General features: G+C 25.4%; 1 protein-coding gene across 6 annotated transcripts in view; it reads right to left on the bottom strand.

The window, feature by feature from the left end:
• The window catches only part of LOC122719703 (peripheral plasma membrane protein CASK), a 238,805-nt gene that overhangs the window by 201,705 nt on the left and 14,831 nt on the right, over positions 1-22,269 (bottom strand). For all 6 annotated transcript variants that reach the window (XM_043945744.1, XM_043945743.1, XM_043945745.1 and 3 more), the window contains 4 exons: positions 15,052-15,164; positions 13,266-13,371; positions 9,813-9,890; positions 4,828-5,003 (listed from right to left, as the gene is read on the bottom strand). In XM_043945744.1, the coding sequence (XP_043801679.1) occupies positions 4,828-5,003; positions 9,813-9,890; positions 13,266-13,371; positions 15,052-15,164 (473 nt within the window). The remainder of the gene's footprint in view (positions 1-4,827; positions 5,004-9,812; positions 9,891-13,265; positions 13,372-15,051; positions 15,165-22,269) is intronic.

The raw sequence follows: 22,269 nt of genomic DNA, 5'->3' as shown, positions 1-22,269 counted from the left end.
CTGATTAGACCTTACTTTCTCACTATTAATAAGAATACGTTAAAAAGAAAGTGAATATCTCTCTAATTGCATTTTTTTTTCAATCAAGAATGATTAAGTAAAAATATTTTTATTTTCGTTTAATAAAACCGTAAATTATGGTATTCTGTTAAATTTTCTAAAATACCATCGAAATGTAGAAATATTTTCTCTTTATCGCATTCATGGTTTATGGTTTTTATTTTAATAAAATTTTTGTTGGCCACCATTCGTAAACACATTATCTCGGAAGAAAAAATAAAACTCGACGAGGAAGAAATATAGCGCGAAAATATAATGAAATTTTAGAATACAATTAAAATCATTATCATAAAATATGACAAATATGAGAAATATATATTTATCGTTGAATAGATGAGTCATTAATTATAGACCAAGAGCGTTTTCTTTTATTTTGCCTCGAATTTGATTAAATCAGTACTTACGTACTTTATACGAATAAATTTTAAAATTAATTAATTTAAATTATCTATTTGAAGAATATGCAAAGAATAATTATTAAAGAAAGAAAAAATATCTTGACTTTAATAAAAAAAAAATATATATAAAAAAAAGCTTCAATAAAATTTATAATAAATATTCATCAAATCTTGTCATTAAAATAGCAAAATTTATTCCTATAAATTTCATTTGAAAAATAAAATGGAATTATCAATTCCCTACATATCTCGTACATTTTATATTTATAATAGAATATTTTTCATACGTAACTTTATAACAGATCATCTTTTTGATCCACACATTCACATTCACATAATTGAATTATAAAATTCAGGTCAAACAAACGGAATTGATTAAACATGAAAAATATTAATTCAATAATATCATTTTCAGACATTTCAAAACATTTACTGTCAAAACATTTGTATCGTTCTTTTCAAAAAACGTGAATGTACATACGAAAAAAAAAAAGAGAAGATAAATTGGATGAATTGATTTATAAAAAAAATTTCAAAAAGATTATTTTGAAATCAAATTCTTCCGAGATAATATTAAAAGTCAAGAAATGAGAAAAATTAAAAAAAAAATAAAGAATAAAGTAATAAAATGAAAAAAAAATAGTACATTTGTACAATGTGATTAATTATCACGTATTTTGTGTTAACTTTTCTCGCATAAAAACGTATTTACAGGGAATAATCGAGGTTCCATCGCAAGTAAAAAGTAAGGAGAAATTGCAATCGTGTAAACCAAAAACCCAAATTGGGTATAAATCCCAATATCGTAGTTTTGAAGTCTTGATCAAATATAAACTCTACTTACCGTAGTATCATGCGATGTCGAAGCAACAGAAGGAAAATGATTATAATTAAAATGGACACCAACGAAGATAATCGTTAAAAAAGTAACGAGAAGAAATTTTTTGGACGAAAAATAACCGATAAAAGCCGTTGCATTCTGCACATTGAACATCGAGAAATTTCGAATACGACTGCCAATCATCGACCAAGCCAGCCAATAATGAAGAATAGGACATTCAGCAGAGAGAAAGAGAGACAGAGACACGATACAAAAACACCAAGTGTCTTTGAAAAATTATTCTTAATGAACGTTTGTTAACACGTTTTGTTTCATGTATATAGGAAAGAAAAAAATAAATGTACATGATATATACTACTGTTCTAAATATTTGGATATTGATGTGAATTTGCATACTAATAATAAGTATCTATTTGAATTTTATCAAATTGAGAATAAGTTAATGATTCAAAGCAATATTTACTATCTTTGAAATTAATATAGAATTAAAATTATTTATTAAAATAGTTATTTGTACATTTATATTGCATTTATTATTATTTATATAGATTAATTAGATGTAAATATATCAATATATTTTGTATTATTTAATCAGAAAATATCAGAAAATATCAGAAACTATCAGAAAATACAAATACTTTTTAAAATAAGAATAAACAAATAAATATTAGTAAATTTTAAGAAAATCTTATCTTTCAAAAGAATCTAATAATTAATTTATATAAAAAAAATCATTGTTAATTGTTCTACACTTATATACCTTCAAAAAATTAAAATATATCTTATCAAAAATGAATACAGCATACAGATATTTTTGAACAGTAATATATACATATATACTATCTTTGTATACATTCTGAAAAGGCAGCATTCGATCCAATTCATCTTCTAATCGAACTTTTCGTGATATTAAAGCTATAACAAAGAAGCTTTCTTGTCGATTCATCCTCCAATAATCGTCTTTTCGTGTAATTAAGTGGCTCTTTTCATTTACAAAGACGTTAATCAGCTTTGTCTACAAATATGTCACTCTGCTGGCAGCAATAATGTCCTAACTCTGAGGGTAAGCTCATCTCCTTGCCTCTGAATCTTTTAAGGCAGCTTCTATAACACTGTCTAGTGAAAAGGAGGTCGCGTAGCTCAACGACATTCGTTAAGATCGTTCTCGTAAATAATGGATCCCAACCAACACATATTTAAACACTGTCCTTTTCTGCTAGTTATTCGTGAAAAAAAAAATTAACAACATTCATAATATTCCGTGTAAATCTTACTTAATACTACAAAGATGAGAAGATGAGCGAATTCGAAGGCAAGGATACACGAGTAATTCACGAAAAATATTTAATTAACGTTCTATTTAAAAGCATTTGACTACTTAAAATTCGACTTCTTTTTTTTTCTTGTTTCTTCTTCTCTCTCTCTTTTACTTTTTGTGAAATGATTTTTCTTTAGGAAACATCTTCCGCTGGAATATATTTTCACTGACTGAAAAACGCTGAAACTCGGCCATTTATCGGGTACGAGTAAAAGTTCTCTATTAAGAAACTTTATATGTTTTAAACTCTCATTCGAATTCGTTTTTAATTACCGTATACTTTATATTTTTAAAGCAAAGTAAAAGTTTTTCCATGATATATTGAAAATCTGCATTTTTGATTAAAAAAAGTAACCTTTTGATAATAATTTTGAGAATATATCGAAAATAAAAATGATAACAAAATGAAACATCAATTTTCTTTCGAAATCTAATCCGATATCAATACTATAATGAAACTTTATAGAAATTTATTATCACAAAATATGATAATTGCCCACTAATAACGTGCTAAAATTATATAACTAACAAATTCTACTAAAATTGAATTAATTGAAATTAATCGATACTAACATCTTTTTTACTACAAAATTAAAAAAAATATATATATATGTATTTAAAAAAAATTACAATAATAATTTGCAAATTATATCGAATGCTGCCTCTCCAATGTTTGCAAATAATTAGAAGCGCTTATGTGTCACGATATTAACGCGTAGTAAAATCTAATAGTAAAATTAATAAATATCGTGTTAAAGTCAAACTTGGCGGCGGCCATGTTAGATCCGAACGATGTTAGCTCTCTTCTAGAACTAACAAGAAACATAAGAAACGTTAAAGTGCCCTTTCACCTTTGCCACACTTCTCTAGATAACCGAGTTTGCTTACTTTGTACACAGAGGAATTGGTAATTTATTATCATTCACACGTCGCAAACGCCTATAGCGACTAACCTTTTCACTATCGTGGTATACTATTTACATACATAACTGGTTTGATAACTAGATCCTTTGTGGCGGTATTCGACAAAGAGAACCGCACCGTCATTCATTTCAAATTAATCGTTGAGCAAGCAACATTCGATTTCGAAATAACTTGATCAACCGATTCGTGAAATTTTAATTGCTTGACTAAGTTTGATACTGATTGCTTTTTGATGTTTGATCGTTTCGGTTAATCGATAATAGTAATAAGATTGTATGTTTTTCTAAATGTGTGGAAAATAATGAAAAGAACATTAAATATTTCTCTAAATACAATACGTTAAAAAAATATTTGTTAAAAGATTTGTAGATTTATTTGTAGATTCTGATGATATAATTTAATTTCGTATATATTATAATTTTAAAATATGTAATATAATAATAATTTCTTTAATTCTGCCTAATAATCCTATAAATCCTATAAATAAATCAATATTGCATAAATTATTAGTATTTCATATATCAATATTTTAGAAATATGAATAACTAATATTAGAATAACACTTTCCAGAAAAAATTACAAGTAAATTAACTTGTTATCTATATTTAACACATTTCATATTGTTGATTTGTCCTCTCCGATCCCCTAATACTATTCAATCTTCATCTTTATCAAATCCCTAATTTAAAAATATTACTTTATGTTGATAAACCATGCAGTACATCGAATCGATATATTTAAAAAACAGGATGAACTATATAACATGATCAAATCTTACTATGTTTTACTGCATTCTTCCAATTTTATCATATGATTTTAAAAAAACCATAATAAATTATCAAATTATTTTGAAACTGCTTCGAAATCACCAACGATAAGAAATAAGAAATAAACGCTTCACTAATGACGAAAATACTTAGACAATCATACTTTAACTTAAGACTTGCCCATAGTACTATATAACAACAGTCCCCTCCATACTGTTCGTTCGCTACAATCACAATTTTTCCAAATTACAATAATTCTACTTATAAAAAAAAAAAAAGAAAAATCGATTCAACTTAGCTCGATCAATGTATAACCATTGATTGCAAAGTGGTTATATACACATTAAATGTAGAAAGGACGAGAAGGAGCGCGAGTATTTGGCGAAGAGAGCTAACGCCGTAGCGGTCGATTCCCTCGAGATGTACGCAGGAAAGAGTACGTTCCCTTGGAACGTGTATGCACGCAGATATAGAAACGTGGAGAGAGAGGTAAGGAGAAAAGAAAGTGTTAAAACATACCGACGCCGTTTGCCTGGGACGATTGGAGTTGCACGGCGACGCTGAAACCGCGTAGCTTCACCGGTGCTGAATTTTCCTTGCCCGCTAAGAGGGCGCACTGGGGCTTTAGATCACGATGAATTATGTCGTTCTCGTGGCAGTAGCGCAACGCCTCCAGGATCTGTCGCATGTAATGGCTGGAAAAACGAAAGCTCTTGTTATATCGGTATCCTGCGGGAGATGAGGCAAAAAATATACGTATATGGCCATGCGTTGTCTATTCAGAATAGATGGATGAAAATTTTCTATCCCATCGCGACCTGGCATGATAGCTGAAGCGATATGTCGGTTGGTCACAGGTTTATATAGAGGAGAAAGATTTAATATAGTGGAGAAAAGAATATTGAAAATTTTGATATGTATACAATATTACAAGTTAAATTGTACATAAGAAGATAACTCATGATTTCTATTTAAATTATATTTCGAATATACGAATATTTATTATCGTAATGTATTAGAATAACCGTTGCAAATTTTTCCTAATTAATTTATGTAATTATAATTAATACCCAAATGTTTCATTCTCGTATTCTAATTCCTAATACTAATTGCTGTCATATATTTCCTTAATAGGTTATGAAATTATTCCCTGATATGATCTTTGGATAAAAGCTGTAAATATATATCGAAAGTTTCTAAAGTAGACATTTTTTTATACCAAGACAAGTGAACAAATAATAAAAGTGAAATACGACAACTTTGAAACCAGGTCAGATAGTTTTGTACATTTATATGTATGTCTAAAGTTAAAATTTTATCAAATATTCTATAAATTGTTATTTTCAAATTTTTATTTTACGACAAAATATGACAATATTCAAAAAATAATTTAATTTTTAATTTTTATAGGTAATTGAATACGAACAATGAGAAGAATAGAACTCGTTTTATATTAAAATAGGAATGCCTGTATATATATATAGGTATACTGTGGCTGGCATATCGAGAAAGAATTCAAGAGAGAAATAGAAAAAATAATTTCATCGTTTATGAATGCCTAAAAAAAATCTAACTAAAATACTGTATTATTGATTACATAACAAATTTGTATATTTATATAATATACAATTAGCAAAAATATAAATTTTAAAAAATTTTAAAGAATTGAATTATAAAAAATATTTTATTTTATTATTATTATTATTTTTTAAAATCATATTCATATTGTATAATTTAATAATTTAGAAAATAGTTAGCACGAATCGATAGAAAAACTAATAAGAAAATCAATAGTAACGCAAATACATAATAATAAACTTTTGATTGATAATATATATTCAATAAATCGAAGATTAACAATTGTGGAAAACACATATTTATAATATATATATCAAGAAACACGAATAGATATGCTATTGTAAATTCATTTAAATTCGGATTAAATTGGAATTATCCGTACTTAAAATTTATTGATTGTTTATTCCATTAAATTGATATAAAATGCCGTTTCAGAATTTGAAATTGATAAACTAGTGTCTCAAAATTAAATTTTATCTTCTTATATAATTATTAATCGCATAAAAAAAATATTTCACTTATGACTACTAAAATAGAAATGAATTTTTCTATATTTAATAACATTAAATATTACATTTTCATAAAAATTTCATATTTAGAATTATATCCTATATATCATCCTATATATATCTAATAAACGAACGATAATGTTTCAAAAAAAGTTTTTTCTTTCTATTTAAAAAACGATATTTCACCAACCTAATATTCGAAACGAAAATTGCTAATTTATTTTGTTTTATGGAAACAAAAATGAATGCAGATTGAAACGATGAAAGTAAAATTAACTCGGGGTTAAAATGGTGTAAAAATGTCTATACTTCTTAACCGTATAGGTCAGTCGATTAAGGAAAATGTTAAAGGAATGAGAGACACCAGTTATTGAAGGTTGACTAAGATATAAAAAACGATGGTTAAAGCGCTTCGTTCTCGTGTATTTATTGCATATTCGTTAAACTGTCTAGATAACGTCGGTTCAATCGACTTTCTGTTAAGAGTGAAACGGTAAACGGATACAATTCGTTAATACAACTATTCACCCCCTTTCATGTACATTTGGAAGACACTGTCGGGTTGATTAACACGTAAACATTTCAATCGAGTTATCGAATATCGAGTGTTCGATGCGATATAAAGTCGAATTGAACGTTGGAGAGGACATAGAATTGAAATAAAACGAGAAACATTAAATAACTACATTTTTGTGATATGCAATAGAATATATATATACGAGGAATTTACGTATCGATTAACAGGAGAATGAAATGTGTTTAAAGTTTCACGTATCCGAAAATATTCCAGAAATATATGAAATATATGAATAAATTTTATAAATCTGAAATATATGAATATACAATATATAAATATAATGTATTTTATAGGAATATAATACCGTTAGGAAACGACCTTTTAATTATATTGATAAATTAAGTTCACTTGCAAAACATTGTTTTCGTTAGTATATATAAACTTTCAGCTAATTTAAATTATTGACCCATAAAAATTTATAATGTTTTTCAGAAAATGATTTAAATTAATATTAAAGCAAAAAATATCGAAAATTATAATTTATGAAGTATAAATTTTTCAACGTTAAATGTGATTATTCCTGTTGCTTTCAGAATATCGTATAAACGTCACAAATAATTTATTGATATCAAAATGGAGGATGACTTGTACGATTGTTCCCCAAGTAAAATGAATTCTCAATGGTGTCGAATAATAACTTTGTAACTAGGTTTAATGCATCTCGCGTGTCTAATGTATCTACAACTTCTAACTTCTGTCGCGGGAAGGTTGCATTTATAACTCGTGTAAACCGCCCCTTTTATTAGACATTTATGTTTTGTGCTATACTGAAATTTTTTTATACATTTTCGATGTCGAATCGAAAAATATTATTCGATGAAAGTTGTAACGTGAAATATTATTTCAACGATTTTTGTATTATAATATGTAAATATCGTATCTAAATATTCTGTTGTGAATTATATGTCATTGACTAAGCCTAAAGGAATACTGGATGAGTATTTATATTACAGAAATTTTGAATATCATGCTACATCAAAATAACTTTTAAATCCTTAATTTCACGGTCTATTCAAAATTGCTAAATCAATTTATGAATGAATACGATTATACGATATATTGTTACATTTATAATATCATAATAGAAAAGTTGAATGGAAAATAGCGGATTAAAATTTTTTTATGACGTAGCTTTTTACGAAAATTAATTTCAAACATTTGCTAAGTATCTGTACCTACAATTATTTTTTCGCAAGCATTATGTCCACGCAAATCTTTATAAAAGAGAATTTATTATATGTAAGGATAAAAATATTAAAAAATTTTTTCCCTAACAATTTCCTAAACTTGTACGATTGAAAATTGAATTTAATATTCAATATTAAAGGCATGGAAAAAAGCTTTCAACAATTAATATATAGAAATAAAAAAAATTTTAAATACATTCTTTTAATTTAGAAATTTGAATCTAATATATGCAAAATGATTCAGAAGCCAATCAATATAAATTAATAAACAGTAAAAACAAAATAATTAATTGAAAATTTTAATAATAAAGAAATTGATCTTTGATCTATTTATTCTATTTTCTTTGATCTTATTTTTAAAATAAATTAAGTTTTACATTACAATTTTATTTTTATTTATTTTTATATGCATCCTTTACACTATACTATAAATATAAGACTAAATATTTATAAAAAAAATATTACGTAAATATTATTTATGAATAATATTAAAAACTGATAACTAAATATAATTTATTCTAATTTATAAATTTTCATTGAAATTTTGAATTTAAAATTTAAAATTATGTCAATATATTCTTTAATTAAAATTACACCAAATATTGATTTCAAGAATTTAAAACAGAAGATAATTGATTCGCTTCGTAAAATCTAGAGACATTCAAAGTGATAGCTATGAGTATGATGCGAGCTTGCAAACGACTATGAAGAGAGCAAACGCATTTCAGAGACAGTTTTGGACGTGACATGTGCCTACACTGTCCATCATACTCCTGGTTAATCTAGCTCCACTAAATGCAGGTAGATTCAGCAAACAGATAACCAAAACTTCCAGTGAGTAAATCACTTGCGAAAGCATAATAATGGTACTATGTGATCAAATATCGATAAATAGGAAATATTATAAATCTATTCGTAAGATTTAGATCAAAATCCTGAAATATTGAGATAAATTCATTTCATTTATTATTATTGTAATTTTAATTATATTCTTGCCTCAAAAATACGACTTGGAAATGAAAATATTTCGAAATTTTTATTCTTCTTTTCTAAATTTAATATTTTTTAAATAATTAGTGTTTGCAAAACTTACGATTGTTATAAAGTGAATAATTTTAAAAATATTTTTCTAAAATCAACGAAAATGAAACACGAAGATTCCTATAATTCTCAAATATATATCAATAAAACCATATTTTCGTTCTATAAAAATCTAATTTGATTTTTAAAAAGAATAATCTTTAATATAAAAAGTATTACTAGAAACGTGCCTCAACAATAATTTCTCGTAATTCTCTCAAAAGAGGAAAAGTAAGAAGAGATATCAGGGAAATGAAACTTGATTGGGTCAAGAAAGAAACATAAAAGAAACGATAAAATTAATTAAGAACAAATGTAAATTGTTCTCTGAACGATATTAAATAAAATTCTATGGAAATTATTTACATGAAATTATATCACTCCATCATTGATATACACGATAAAAAGCTATTGCAATTCAGATGAAGTCTACGGTAAATATTTATCCTTTGCTAAGACTATAAAAGACAACGTTCTCTTTATCTCGACTCTGTTCAAAGATACATCCGCAACAAAAGAGACATCTTTAATGCTTGAAATACTTGTGCGTGAACAATGCAAAGATCTTCTTACCTGGCCACAGCTTCACTGTACACGAATCCAGCAGTTGCTCTCCGGACGACCTCGAAGCATAAATCAGAGCCATCCATACTGAAACAGAAACACGACATTAATGCATAATTTACAAGGTATACAACAATTTATATCGATAGAAAAAAGCTCTGTATTTTGCTACACTTCCAACGTGTGCACGTGTGCACGTGTTTCAAAGGACTTGCATAATGAAAAATGATCTCTGAACTAAATGCATACATAGCATCACGTGTTGTTTTATTTTATTTATTTTTATTTCGAGAGATAAAATAAAAAAAAATAAAATAAAAGATCTGCCATACGTAAAATCATCAATATGTAAAAATAGAATTTTTCTTTCGCGAAATTGATATATATGCACGTATCATATGATATATTGTCATAATTAAAATTAGAATTAATGGCTTTAAATATTTTGAATAGCTATAAGATTGCATAAGAATATCACATTAAGATACTAACAAATGTAAATTGAAAATTTACAATTCCATCAATAATTATGAGAAATAATGATCTTTTGCAAATTTTGAACTGTTACGAAATATCAGCAATAAATATCTATATATATTCTGCCATTTCACATTTCTGAAGATTATAAATTGTTCCATAATTATGATATTTATGACATAAATATATATAGTTGGAATTATTAGTTTCTGTACATTGTGTATTCACTTTCAAAAGCGAAGACAAAATATACAAGTATTGATTATGCGTGAAATAAACATGATTTAAATTAACAAACCACATTGATGATCGACTGTGTTGTGAATTGATTGTGTTAACAATCGTAACGAGGTTTCTTGCCACATTGTACCGTGTGTCCTAATTATTGTGGATTCATTTGAAGCTAATTAGGTCGATTCGTAATGATGTACAATTTTTACGAAAGAAGTATAGTATAGAACGAGATAGGGAACTGTAATTGCAAAATTCTATGGTACAAAAATGCTCATTTAATTATAAGAAAGTAAAATTTAATATATAATGAAATTTTGAAGTCATAATTTTTCATTTCAAATAAGAAAATTAATCACAGTAATAAAACTTAATATTTTTATAAAATAATCACTAACAATATTTAGTTTCTGTATTTTTATTTAAAACGATTTATAGATATTAAATTATACAAATGAAATAGAAATGGCTATAATCCCTAAATACTAAACTTATATTTTCAATTATTATTATATTTTTTTGAAGTTTAAACTTTTTATTGTAAATATTGATAATAAAATGCAATTAATTAAATAATATTATCCTATCGATCGAAATCTGAAGAGACAACGTTTAAATATGCTGAATATGTTTAAATATGTACATGTACAATAAATAGTGAAGACAATAAAAGACTGTAACACGTGAATTTACCATTTAAGAACTTTGAGTGCTTCTTGATATATGTATATTAGAACGCGTGGCTAATTCATACAACGTGTGACACTGCTTCGCAGATACTAGACATCCAATTAGAACAACTGCTGACAGAAGCTTGTTTCTTTCCGCAGTGACGATAGAACGATCATATAGGATTATTTCCAGTGAAGTGAATAAGTATTTGAGTTTTATTTGTCACGATATTCTTTTAATTTAAAATTTTTTTATTTAGGATATATTTAATTCGTTAATAATAATCATTGAATCATCGCCCATTATCTATCACTAAAATTAATGTCTTTATCATTAATTTTAAAACTTCAAATTTGAATTATTACGATTATCCATACTATCTAATGCTGGATTATGATTTTGTTATTTAAGATAATTTATCTGGTTTATTCGATTGTTTTGTAAATTATTTTTTGAATGAAAAATTGAAACAACTAACAAGCAAATTTTTCATTTAGAAAAATAAATAAAAAGACATATGAATCAACACGGTACTCAACGCAAAATAAAGTGTAACTATTTAAAACTAATTGTAAACGATTTAATACAACCATTAATACAACCATTCCATAACATGGTTTTGCTATTCATTTTTATTTAGAATACTTCGTTTTATATATTCCATTTTAATATCAATATGTTATTATGTTAAATATCATATAAATATGACAAATTTATCAATTTTTTTTATCTTTAATTATATAAAGAATTCAACTTCAAATAAAATAATGAAATAATGAAACTTATCGAAATATATAATAATATTCAACTAAATTACAATTGAAAATATTGATAAATTTGGAGAGATTATATTACTAATTAATTAATAACGCGGCAGCTGACAGAAATGGTCAAATATAACTGAAATGTAACTAACTGCAGACCGTGATATTGTATAAACGCAAATTATAACAATTATAATGCAATGATTCTAAAAATTCATATATTATAAAACATGAATGAACATTGTATCTTCAATAATTATATATTATTTAATCGCGAATTAATTTCAATAAAAAAAAGAATCCATAAAAAAAGAGAAAAGATTCTTTAATATATAATTTTGGTTTCAATTTATCAGTCCAGGACATGATTAAATAATTTTATGATAAAAGGGAGAGATAGTGAAGATGAGTGTGATATAATATCTTTTATAAGGTATATTATATATTTCAGTACATAAGTTATTGTAGCTTGAATCCGTAGCTAAAATAAGCAAACTGCTAAGCGGTGGGTGTATCGGTTATACTCGTATATGTCAGGAACGTGTGCGTTACGTAAAATAAAATTTAAACTTTTATATTATGAAATAAAACAAAATTATATATGAATCCCACATTTCGAATATTTTAGTAATATTAGTTTTGTAAATATTAACGTATTATTATATTTTAATGCATTTTAATATTATATTAAATGCACAATCTCTCTCTCTCTCTCTCTCTCTCTCTCTCTCTCTCTCTCTCTCTCTTTTTTTATGGTTTAAAATAAAGTTTTTCTTGAAAATTTTTATAAATTAATTTTATCAAATCATATTTTTCAGCTTTTTAAAATATTAAAGCATTCTTTTATTATATCAAAAATATAAAATCGATATATAAAAATGAACTTATCAAATCTGTTTATCGTGCCTTTCATTTGAAAAAATAATATTTTATATACATCGATTTAATATTTTCTATTTAAAAAATTATGTATTCTAAAATTATATTGAAAAAATTGAATGAAACTGATATACTTGACGTATCAAGAACATATTCAAAAGATCTTTTAAAAAATTATAAACAAATTTTATTAAATTCAAAATCAAGATGTCTTTCTTTTTTAATTTCATTTAATTTTTTCTCTCGATATTTAAAAAATCCTAAAACATTATACAAAATTTCTTTAAAAATTTAAGATCAATTTGATGGAAATCTATTCTCATTTTTATTGATGAATTATTAAAATCGAACAGAACTCTGTGAATTGAACACAAAGTTTTGTTCTTCAAAAGAAGAAGAAGGAATAAATTAAAATAAATTAAAATGTGATAATACTTACTATTCGAACACCATATAGAGCATACCCTCCGAGCTGTATGTTTCTAATAACTCTACTATATGGGGATGTTTTAACATGTGACATATCGTGGCCTCTCGTTTCAAATCTGCAACAATCATATTTTTCAAATTAGATTTTTTTTTAAAAATTACGATAAAATATTTGAATTAATGACATTTTGTATTTGTAATTAATAATTAAATATTTCAAAGAAAAAATATAATAATTTAATAAAATTAAAATTAAACGAATTAATGACACTACTTGAATGAAATACTACTTTTAAGATTTTAAGATTTCTAAAGAATTAACGAAAATTATATAACTATATAAAATTATATAAATATAAAACACTAATGAAATTAAGAGATATTCGATAAAAAATTATTTTACAATTAAAAAAATTATTACACGGAATACTTTTATGGCTTCTCATGATTGAAATATAAAGATGGTAAAAAAATATTGGAAAAATATTGGACAGTAATCACGTTAGAAACCGGATCTTATTAAATTGATTTTTATCAGAACTATGACGTTCAAGCGGTCTCTTGAAATCATGTTCTAACTATGACGCATTTTTATAATATTATTAACCTTTAAAGCGATGCATCTCCTTTTTACCTATTATTAGATCTATGTACCTCTTAGATGAACGTATGTAAAAAAGATAATTTTTATTATTAGACACGTAACAAATATACACTGTAAGAAGTGCTACGCCTACGTAGAACTCTGACAATTATATTTTTTATAAACAGATATTAAATTTTTCTTTTAAAAAATGAAAACAGACTCTTTAACTAAAGATTTAACTAAATCTTTAACTAAATATTTCACTCCATCTTATTTCTCTCTAAAAATATAAAAAAATATATTTCGAAATAGCTATATAAAGGGAAACCCACCACTTTGAATATCTTATATTTAACTTTCATGGTTAATAATATTAATGTCGAAAGAATAAACTTTAAATATTGTGAAGAATTCTAATTATACGATCAATAATATTGTCAATAATATTATTCAATATTGATATGTATGGAACGTCAAAGATTATCTAATAGAAACATAAACTTGTTTTGATAACAAATTTAGTCATATCATACGAAGACTGGAAATCAAACAATTTTTTGACAAAAATGAATATTTGTTTCATGATTTAATATATTTATATAATAATATAAAAAATAGATTAATCTTCTTTTATATATTTATTATTTAAATCATGAAACTATTTATTTTTTGTACTTTTGCTTTCATTAACTAATTTACATAAATAAATTTTAGTAATCTTAATTCCAGTAATCCTAAATTTCTATATTTCATATTACTTGAAACTAAAAATATAATTTTTATAAAAATACAATCGAAAACTATTTGTTGCCCACAAAAAGCTTAAATTTTGCAAAAGAAATTAATTATATATATATAACATTCGTGCATTACACACCATCGACATCCTCACGCAAGTAATGAAATCTTATTCTCTCAGAAACCGGAAACTTGGCAATAACAATCGCAGTAGGATTTACGGTTCATTTCTGAAATCGGCCGCACGTGTTCCACATTAAAATCCACATTTAGGAGAGACGAATGCAATTTCATTCGAGTCGCACAATGGATTGTGCAGATTCATGGGCTCCGTATGGTGGTGCCGTAAAAGAGAATACGTAAACATGAAATCGAGCAGAGAGAATATCTTTGTTTCGAACAGCCGTGGCGGAAATTAATGGCGGAACAGAGAGGCGTATGCGCGAGATTCCCAATTCCCTCGAGAACTCACCGTTCGTGCTTAGACCGGGGCTGGATGTGAACTTTGCCACGTCCACGATTTTTACCGCGAACGTCTGTCCTGTCTGCCTGTGAATGCATTTCCTTACAACGCTGAATGGTCCCCTAAAATAGAGAATAATGGGTTAAACACATGTAAACCAAAAAAAAAAAAAAAAGTACAGGAATATTTTACTGAAAATTCCTTTTTTGGATTCGTTTTTCATTGTTTCAGACAATTGCAGAAAACAATCCTTCTTAAATTTTAATATGTATTAATAAGCTTAAGCAGCTTATTGCAGCGGATTGCAGTTAAAAAAAATTTAAATTTAATAAATTACCGATAATAAATACTGAAACAATGTTACGTTGATTGTTGTAAAAGACTAGTGGGAAATATATTTCTATCGATAAGAATATTTAATGCTTTTTTTCACCAAACTAAAGATTCTCAATTTAACTTTTTCTCGAGCCTATACACCTATAATTTACAACTTGTTAACTCAATTATTAACTAGTGAATTATCGTGCAAAAATGTTCTGATAATGATACTTTGTGAAGAATATAGTTCTAGAAAGTACTTCATTTTATATTCTAGGAACTCCATCGCGCCACCTACATTCTCGAGAACTATTTTCATGCATGAATGTAATGTGCGTATATCACTAACATATTCAAACAACTTTAAACTCGACAAATTTTTGAATTTTATAGATCTTCCTTAAAGTAACTAAAAATTTGAAATTTATAACCTTTTAAATCTCTTTACATTTAAACAATGAACTTGAATATGCAATAAGTGTTACAATTTAATGCTCAATTACAAACTATGTAACAAACTATGTAAAGTTAAAAGTTCTTCAAAGATACTATAACATAGTAATAAATAATTGATTATATAATTGATACTTTGATAACATTTTTAGAATTATCAGCATTTAACAATCAGAATTTTTACATTTTATTCTAAATAAATTTTATAATCTCGTTATATCTCTAAACAAATATTTCGTGATTTTTTTTTAAATTCTGACCTCTTTTTGTAATATTCAAATAACTTTCCTCTAGATAAGGAAAATTAAAATAATTGTTTCTCTATAGAATGACTAATTTCAATTTAACTAATAAAAGTATTATTGATACTCTTCTAAAATACAAAAATGTGATTATTTTAACTAAAACAATAAATCAAGTGGAAAAACTCTGATTTACAATCCATAGATTGATAACTATTGCTTCAAACAATAATTATTATTCTAACTTTTATTAACTACAAATATCTTTAAAAACACTCTTTTGCAACACTTTTTACAATTGATAAGTTGAAAACCATTACTCTAAAGCAACAATTACATTTAATTTTAACTAAAAGTAATCAAATATATTCCCTTAAAAAAAAAAAATATTTCATAATTTTCTTATCAATTTACAATCGACAGATTGAGAACCACTGCTTCATCGCAGACCCTATTAACAAAATCTTATTGGTGGGGAGATATCTCTTTTTGAATCCCTTCAACTTCTCTAATAGCTCATTCATGGCATCAATGAACGATCATGAATGTTCCACTGTTCAGCCATATCACCCGAAGAAGTTAAAGCTACGATCCACAAACATAATCATAATCACAGCCATAGAACTTCATCTACGACCCATCCCTCGTTCCCATTATGCGAGCATAAACGCAATGACTGGATCAGCATTGACCGCGGCCAACTAAGGTGTATTCATGCCGATATCGGTTTGGCTAATTTGCCGTATGTTAACCACGCGCGCATTCATCGAATTCGCGAAAACCATAATGCACCAAACGATCTCTGCCCGTCGATCGAGCCGCCCACGCGTTATTGCGATTCGATCTGTCTCGAGCACGCCATCTCTACAAATACGATAAGTAATCGAGTTACGTAATCGATTCGTCCAAAATATGTGCATTTGCGAGAGAAATATCTAGGTCACTGATTTTGACTTGATTAAATTTAACGTGTCGTTTGCCGTTTACACATGTGTAATAACAGAGGTAAGGTTTTTTTTTGTATGAAAGCTATGTAAATGTTTTTTTTAGCTTCCAGTGGTGAGAAAAGTATTTCGCGCGCGATAAATTATGAATACGAATTGCGAAAGATATTTTTATTCAAATTTCATGTTTTTTTAATTAATTATTAATTTTATGATTATTATATATAGATAGTTTTCTTTCTTGCAGTTGAAATTAATCTTTTAATACGCATTGGAACATGTAAATTTAATACAAGTATAATTTAATTTAATTACAAATACATATAATATGATTAAAATTGTATTTTTTTTTTAAATTATTTTTTAATTATAATTTTTTAAATTTAGAATAGAATAAAAAGTATTATAATTATTAAAACAATTATTTATCTGCAATAATTTATTATTCTTAAATAATTTTGATTTTACTTATCAATAATTTATTATATTCCTATAATTTCTATTAAAAATTATATATTTTTTAATAAAAGTTGCAATATGAAACATTGTTTGTATTTTTACGGCTAAAAAATATACAAAGTTTTATTCTAAAAGGTACATGTACAAAGTTACTACGAAAAGATTACATGTTCCAACTTATTTCAATCAATGAATCGTATACTATCATGATACTAACATTGAATACCTAAGCAAAAGTAACAAAAAATCCACCAAAGTATTCTGTTATCTAACTTTTATACATAAAAATTATAGATAGAATATAATTTACAAAGAATAAGAATAATTTGTATATATTTATGACCATCTAAATAGAGCAAAAAATTTAAAAACAGATGTTAATTACCCAATTGAATTTACGTGTACTTACTATGAAATATTAAAATGTTTATGAACAGCCATAAGAAACAAACGACCCGGAAAATCGAGAAAAGCGATACTATTTTATGATAATGCCAGACTACATTCCGCTACTATAATATAAAAATTGTAAAGTGTCAGGAATATCCAACTTATAATCTAGATTATAAGTATATAAATTAAACTGATTTTCATGTATTAAGTTGAAGAAGATATATGCTCTCATTCGTGTCAAGATAATTGTAAAAAAAGTAATATACGTAAAAAGGGTATTAAAAAATAATGAAATCTTTTTATTATTACTGATTATTACTAATTATTGCTTTGCGTAAATCGTTGAATTTTAAGCAAACTATTTTTATTATATTTGTTTTTGTTTCATTTCCTATCCTATAAATTATAATTATATCAAATCAGATGCAAGTTTCTCTGAATTTTTTTTCTAACTCATCAAAAATGAAATTCAATGAAGAACAGATTGTTACTTTTTTAATTTTATATAAGTCTTATTCTAGAATGTCTAGATAAGTCTTACTCTAGAATGATTGTGAAAAACTAATGTACGAAATCAGCATATATACTAATATTTATGAACGAAAAACATTTCAACATCGATAATTTATCAGAATATGATCATAAATTTTATAAAATTTATAAATTGGTTCCTATTTTATGTTTTAAAAAATATTTATATTTTAAGTATTTATATTGAAAATTTATATTTTTAGAAAAAATTTTTATTTAAAAAAGTTAATTAGTCAATTTATGTTAATAAAAAGAACCTTTTCATTTATTTTTCTCCTTTATAAGAGAAAAAATGTAATTTATTTATTATTTTATTCCTCATGTATTTAGATAGTCTGTTTTAGCCTGTGAGATTCTGTGTATTTATCCGAGATGAAGACACAGTATAAACGTATACAATATATGTATATCAATAGCTAATAATTCATAGTGCTCTGGAACGCGTCTCTAGAGAAGCGATAAATAATAAATTGTTAAGGCGATCAGTGAGGTATATTATCCAGACAGATCCTATAACCGACATAACAAGTATCATATTACTTCTCGCGATAAATTATAATATAGTTACATTTTCTTAGAAAATTTTTCAATCACAAACGATAATTAATAATAATAACGAGCAAAGGAAACGTGATAAATTAATTTTTATTGTTATAATTATTATTTAACTTTAGATAAAAGATGAAATTTTTAATGATGATTTCAGTCATAAAAAATTTCATCATAAAAAATTAATATAATAAATAATAAAAGAAAAGAATCGAAAATAATTTTTAAATTCACGAAGTTCTGTAAAAAAGCATATCTAATTGTCAAAATATCTAATGTTACGATAACCAATATTTCTAAAATATTCAAAGAGTTGACATGAATATATTTTCACATCATAACCAAATGGATAAGATTTGAATAATACCAAACTGATTGAATTTCAAAGCTTTCATATAAAAGATGAAAAGTATATGATATACAAAGATTTATGAAATCTTTCATTGCATTTATTTCACGTGTATTTTACTTAAATCAAGATCATAAACGATCAAGCAAAATAAATCGAATAAATCGAAATTTTCCATTTACAGAAGATCAAAATCCATCTCATTAAAATGGATTATAAACTGTTGAGCAACAAGTATTCGCACTATCGTGAAAAAGCTCATACTTAGATACTCGAAGATTCGTGTCAAGAACTAAAGAGACGATAACTGAGCAGAACCTGACTTCAACATATCTCGTGATACCATCAACAGAAACAATCTTTATATTCCAATGTATTCAAAACGAAAATATGCATTATATACATTGAAATTCTAGAATTGTCTTCTTCTCATTCTATAAATAAAAAAATAATTTGAAATCCTAACGATATCATATTATATAAATAGATAAAAAATATATCCAACGATATGGAATGAAAATATCAAACGTATATATTATACTTTCATCAATATTCGGAGATATAAATCTCGAAGGATTTTTTTCTCGTTTTCCCATCATCTGATACTAAATGGATTATACAAATTGACATTTTCTAATTTTTGTTGACAAAAACTCGATAATTCGACAATTTTTAACCGCATAAAAAAGCAATACGAAGGTTTGTTCGTCCCATTTGTCCCACTTTTTACAAGAAATTATCGACACCTCGTTGTTACCTAATGGCGATCGATTAATGGCAAATATTACCTTTTGAATTAACTTTTGAACATCATAATTTCTCTACGATATGAACAATTTTGTTATCGAAGGTAAAATTATGCTTTTCGTGTCTTGAAACTTCTTATTTAGAACAGGTAATTTCCACAATATTTTTATCTCAAATAACACATAATTTGAAAGTATAATTTAACATTACTGTTACAATTTTATGTATTTTAGAGATAAGGATATTTTACTTCTAAAACTAAAAATTGTTAAACGTATGATATTGATTATTTCATTATGAAAAAAAAAAAAATTTTTTTTAAAAAATACAATAATTATATGTATGTATTCTCATTATTCTCATAAAAAATTCCTATGTTTACCAATTATTTATTATTTTTTTCAGATCCGTTCTTTCTAAAAAATACCCATTCTGAGAAATTAAAGAATCGTTTATAAGTTTTCACTTGAAATATATTTGTATAGTATTAATGAATAAAAAGAAAATTTTTAAATGGAGTTTGTATGAAAAAAAAAGATGAGAAATAAAAATATTTGTACTATATTTTCAACCGACAATCGGCCAATCATAAAGTGAAACCTCTGGGATCGCAGTCAATTAGGTCAATGAGGGAAATCAAAGGAAACCGTTCTAAGCAAAAATACTACATGAGACTATAGGCCGATACTATATAGACTGATGAGAATGAACGCATCCATTTTTTTTCTTTGCTTTAAGCTTGGAAGAATATAACACATTTTTATTTATTTTAAACCTTTATGTACAAACTAGGTTATTAACAATCCAACATTAACTTCTTTTTTGGTTTTCTTTTTTTTTTTTCTTTTTAAATTTTCACATGGAAAATATACTTTTAAATATTAATATATGATATTTAAAGATAATAACACAAATTACACACACTAACTCCTACTTGTTTGTTATTCATTAATGATAACTAAAAATGACAGTTTCTAATGTAAATAATATAATAACATTGATAAATATTCCATTTTTGAAATGGAATATTTAATTTTTTCAAAATATTAAATTAAAATTTATTAAAAGTCTAACAGCAAGAAAATTAAGCTTGAACATTTAATGTACCTAATAGAATACAAAAGAAAAAAAGACAATGTATTTATTCGAAATTTTATCTTTTAATATAAAATATTATAGATTTTAAAAAATTTCGAAAAATTTCAATTTTCAACTTAATCAATTAATTATGAATCAAAAAGAATTAAAAACGATATTGAACAATATGAAAAATATAACATCAATTAATTAGAACAGTTTATGAAGAAATTTATGAACGATTTTCTAGAATATGACCAACTATCGACTTGATGATAAAAGAAAAAATTAGATTTTTTTCTATGAGACTTGTCACGAGAAATGAAGCTTAAGTGGTGATAATTAAAACGCCAATCAAAATTGATACGCGAGTTCATGAAATGATCTCGAATTTTTAAATTTCGCTCATTCTGTTGCATGTGACTGCTTGATTCAGCGGCTTCTTTGTTCTGGAAATATATAGACAGGGGTAATCGAAAAGAAGAAAACATCGAGAACGGCTTTAAAGTGGCCCATTGAAAGGTCTAATCAAAAGTTTATTTACCTCGGAATTTATTAAACGTCAATTGTCCTTTTGAGAGTCAAAGCATTGTAGTGTACAAATGAACATCTTTCTTTTTATTTTTTTTATATTGGGAATATCGTGCTTATATAAATGCTTTCTTTGAAATTTTGATTTCTTGATATAAAATAATTATTTATAATTACATTTTTTTTCATTTGAAAATTAATTTAATAATTTTTTCAACAAAGAGAATAAATGATGAAAATTCAATCGAAAAAATTAATTATATTGTGAGAAATATAATTAATTTATCAAAATATATATATTTTAATATTTCAATTATAAGAATGAAAAAATTTTAAGGGAAATATAATAATATTAAAACTGAATTATCAAGATAAATAAAAGTAATAAATTACTTAAATAACAAGCAATAAAGGGAGCAAAAAGAATTACTTACTATTTATAAAGATAGAATTGATTGAATAAAATATTTCCCTTTTATAATAAAAACAATAGCATCATTGAAATCATTAATTTAAATAAAGCAAAAATTTTAAATCAATCGGACAATTGAGTTTATATAGAAGACTGATTCACTATACCAATTTAAAAATTATTCTTCTTACGTACATGTCTTTATTTTCATATCTAATATAA

The sequence above is a fragment of the Apis laboriosa genome, unplaced genomic scaffold (genome assembly GCF_014066325.1).
Source record: "Apis laboriosa isolate Shangri-la unplaced genomic scaffold, ASM1406632v1 scaffold99_cov153, whole genome shotgun sequence".
In the NCBI taxonomy this organism is placed as follows: domain Eukaryota; kingdom Metazoa; phylum Arthropoda; class Insecta; order Hymenoptera; family Apidae; genus Apis; species Apis laboriosa.
This window is presented reverse-complemented; position numbering and strand designations above follow the sequence as displayed.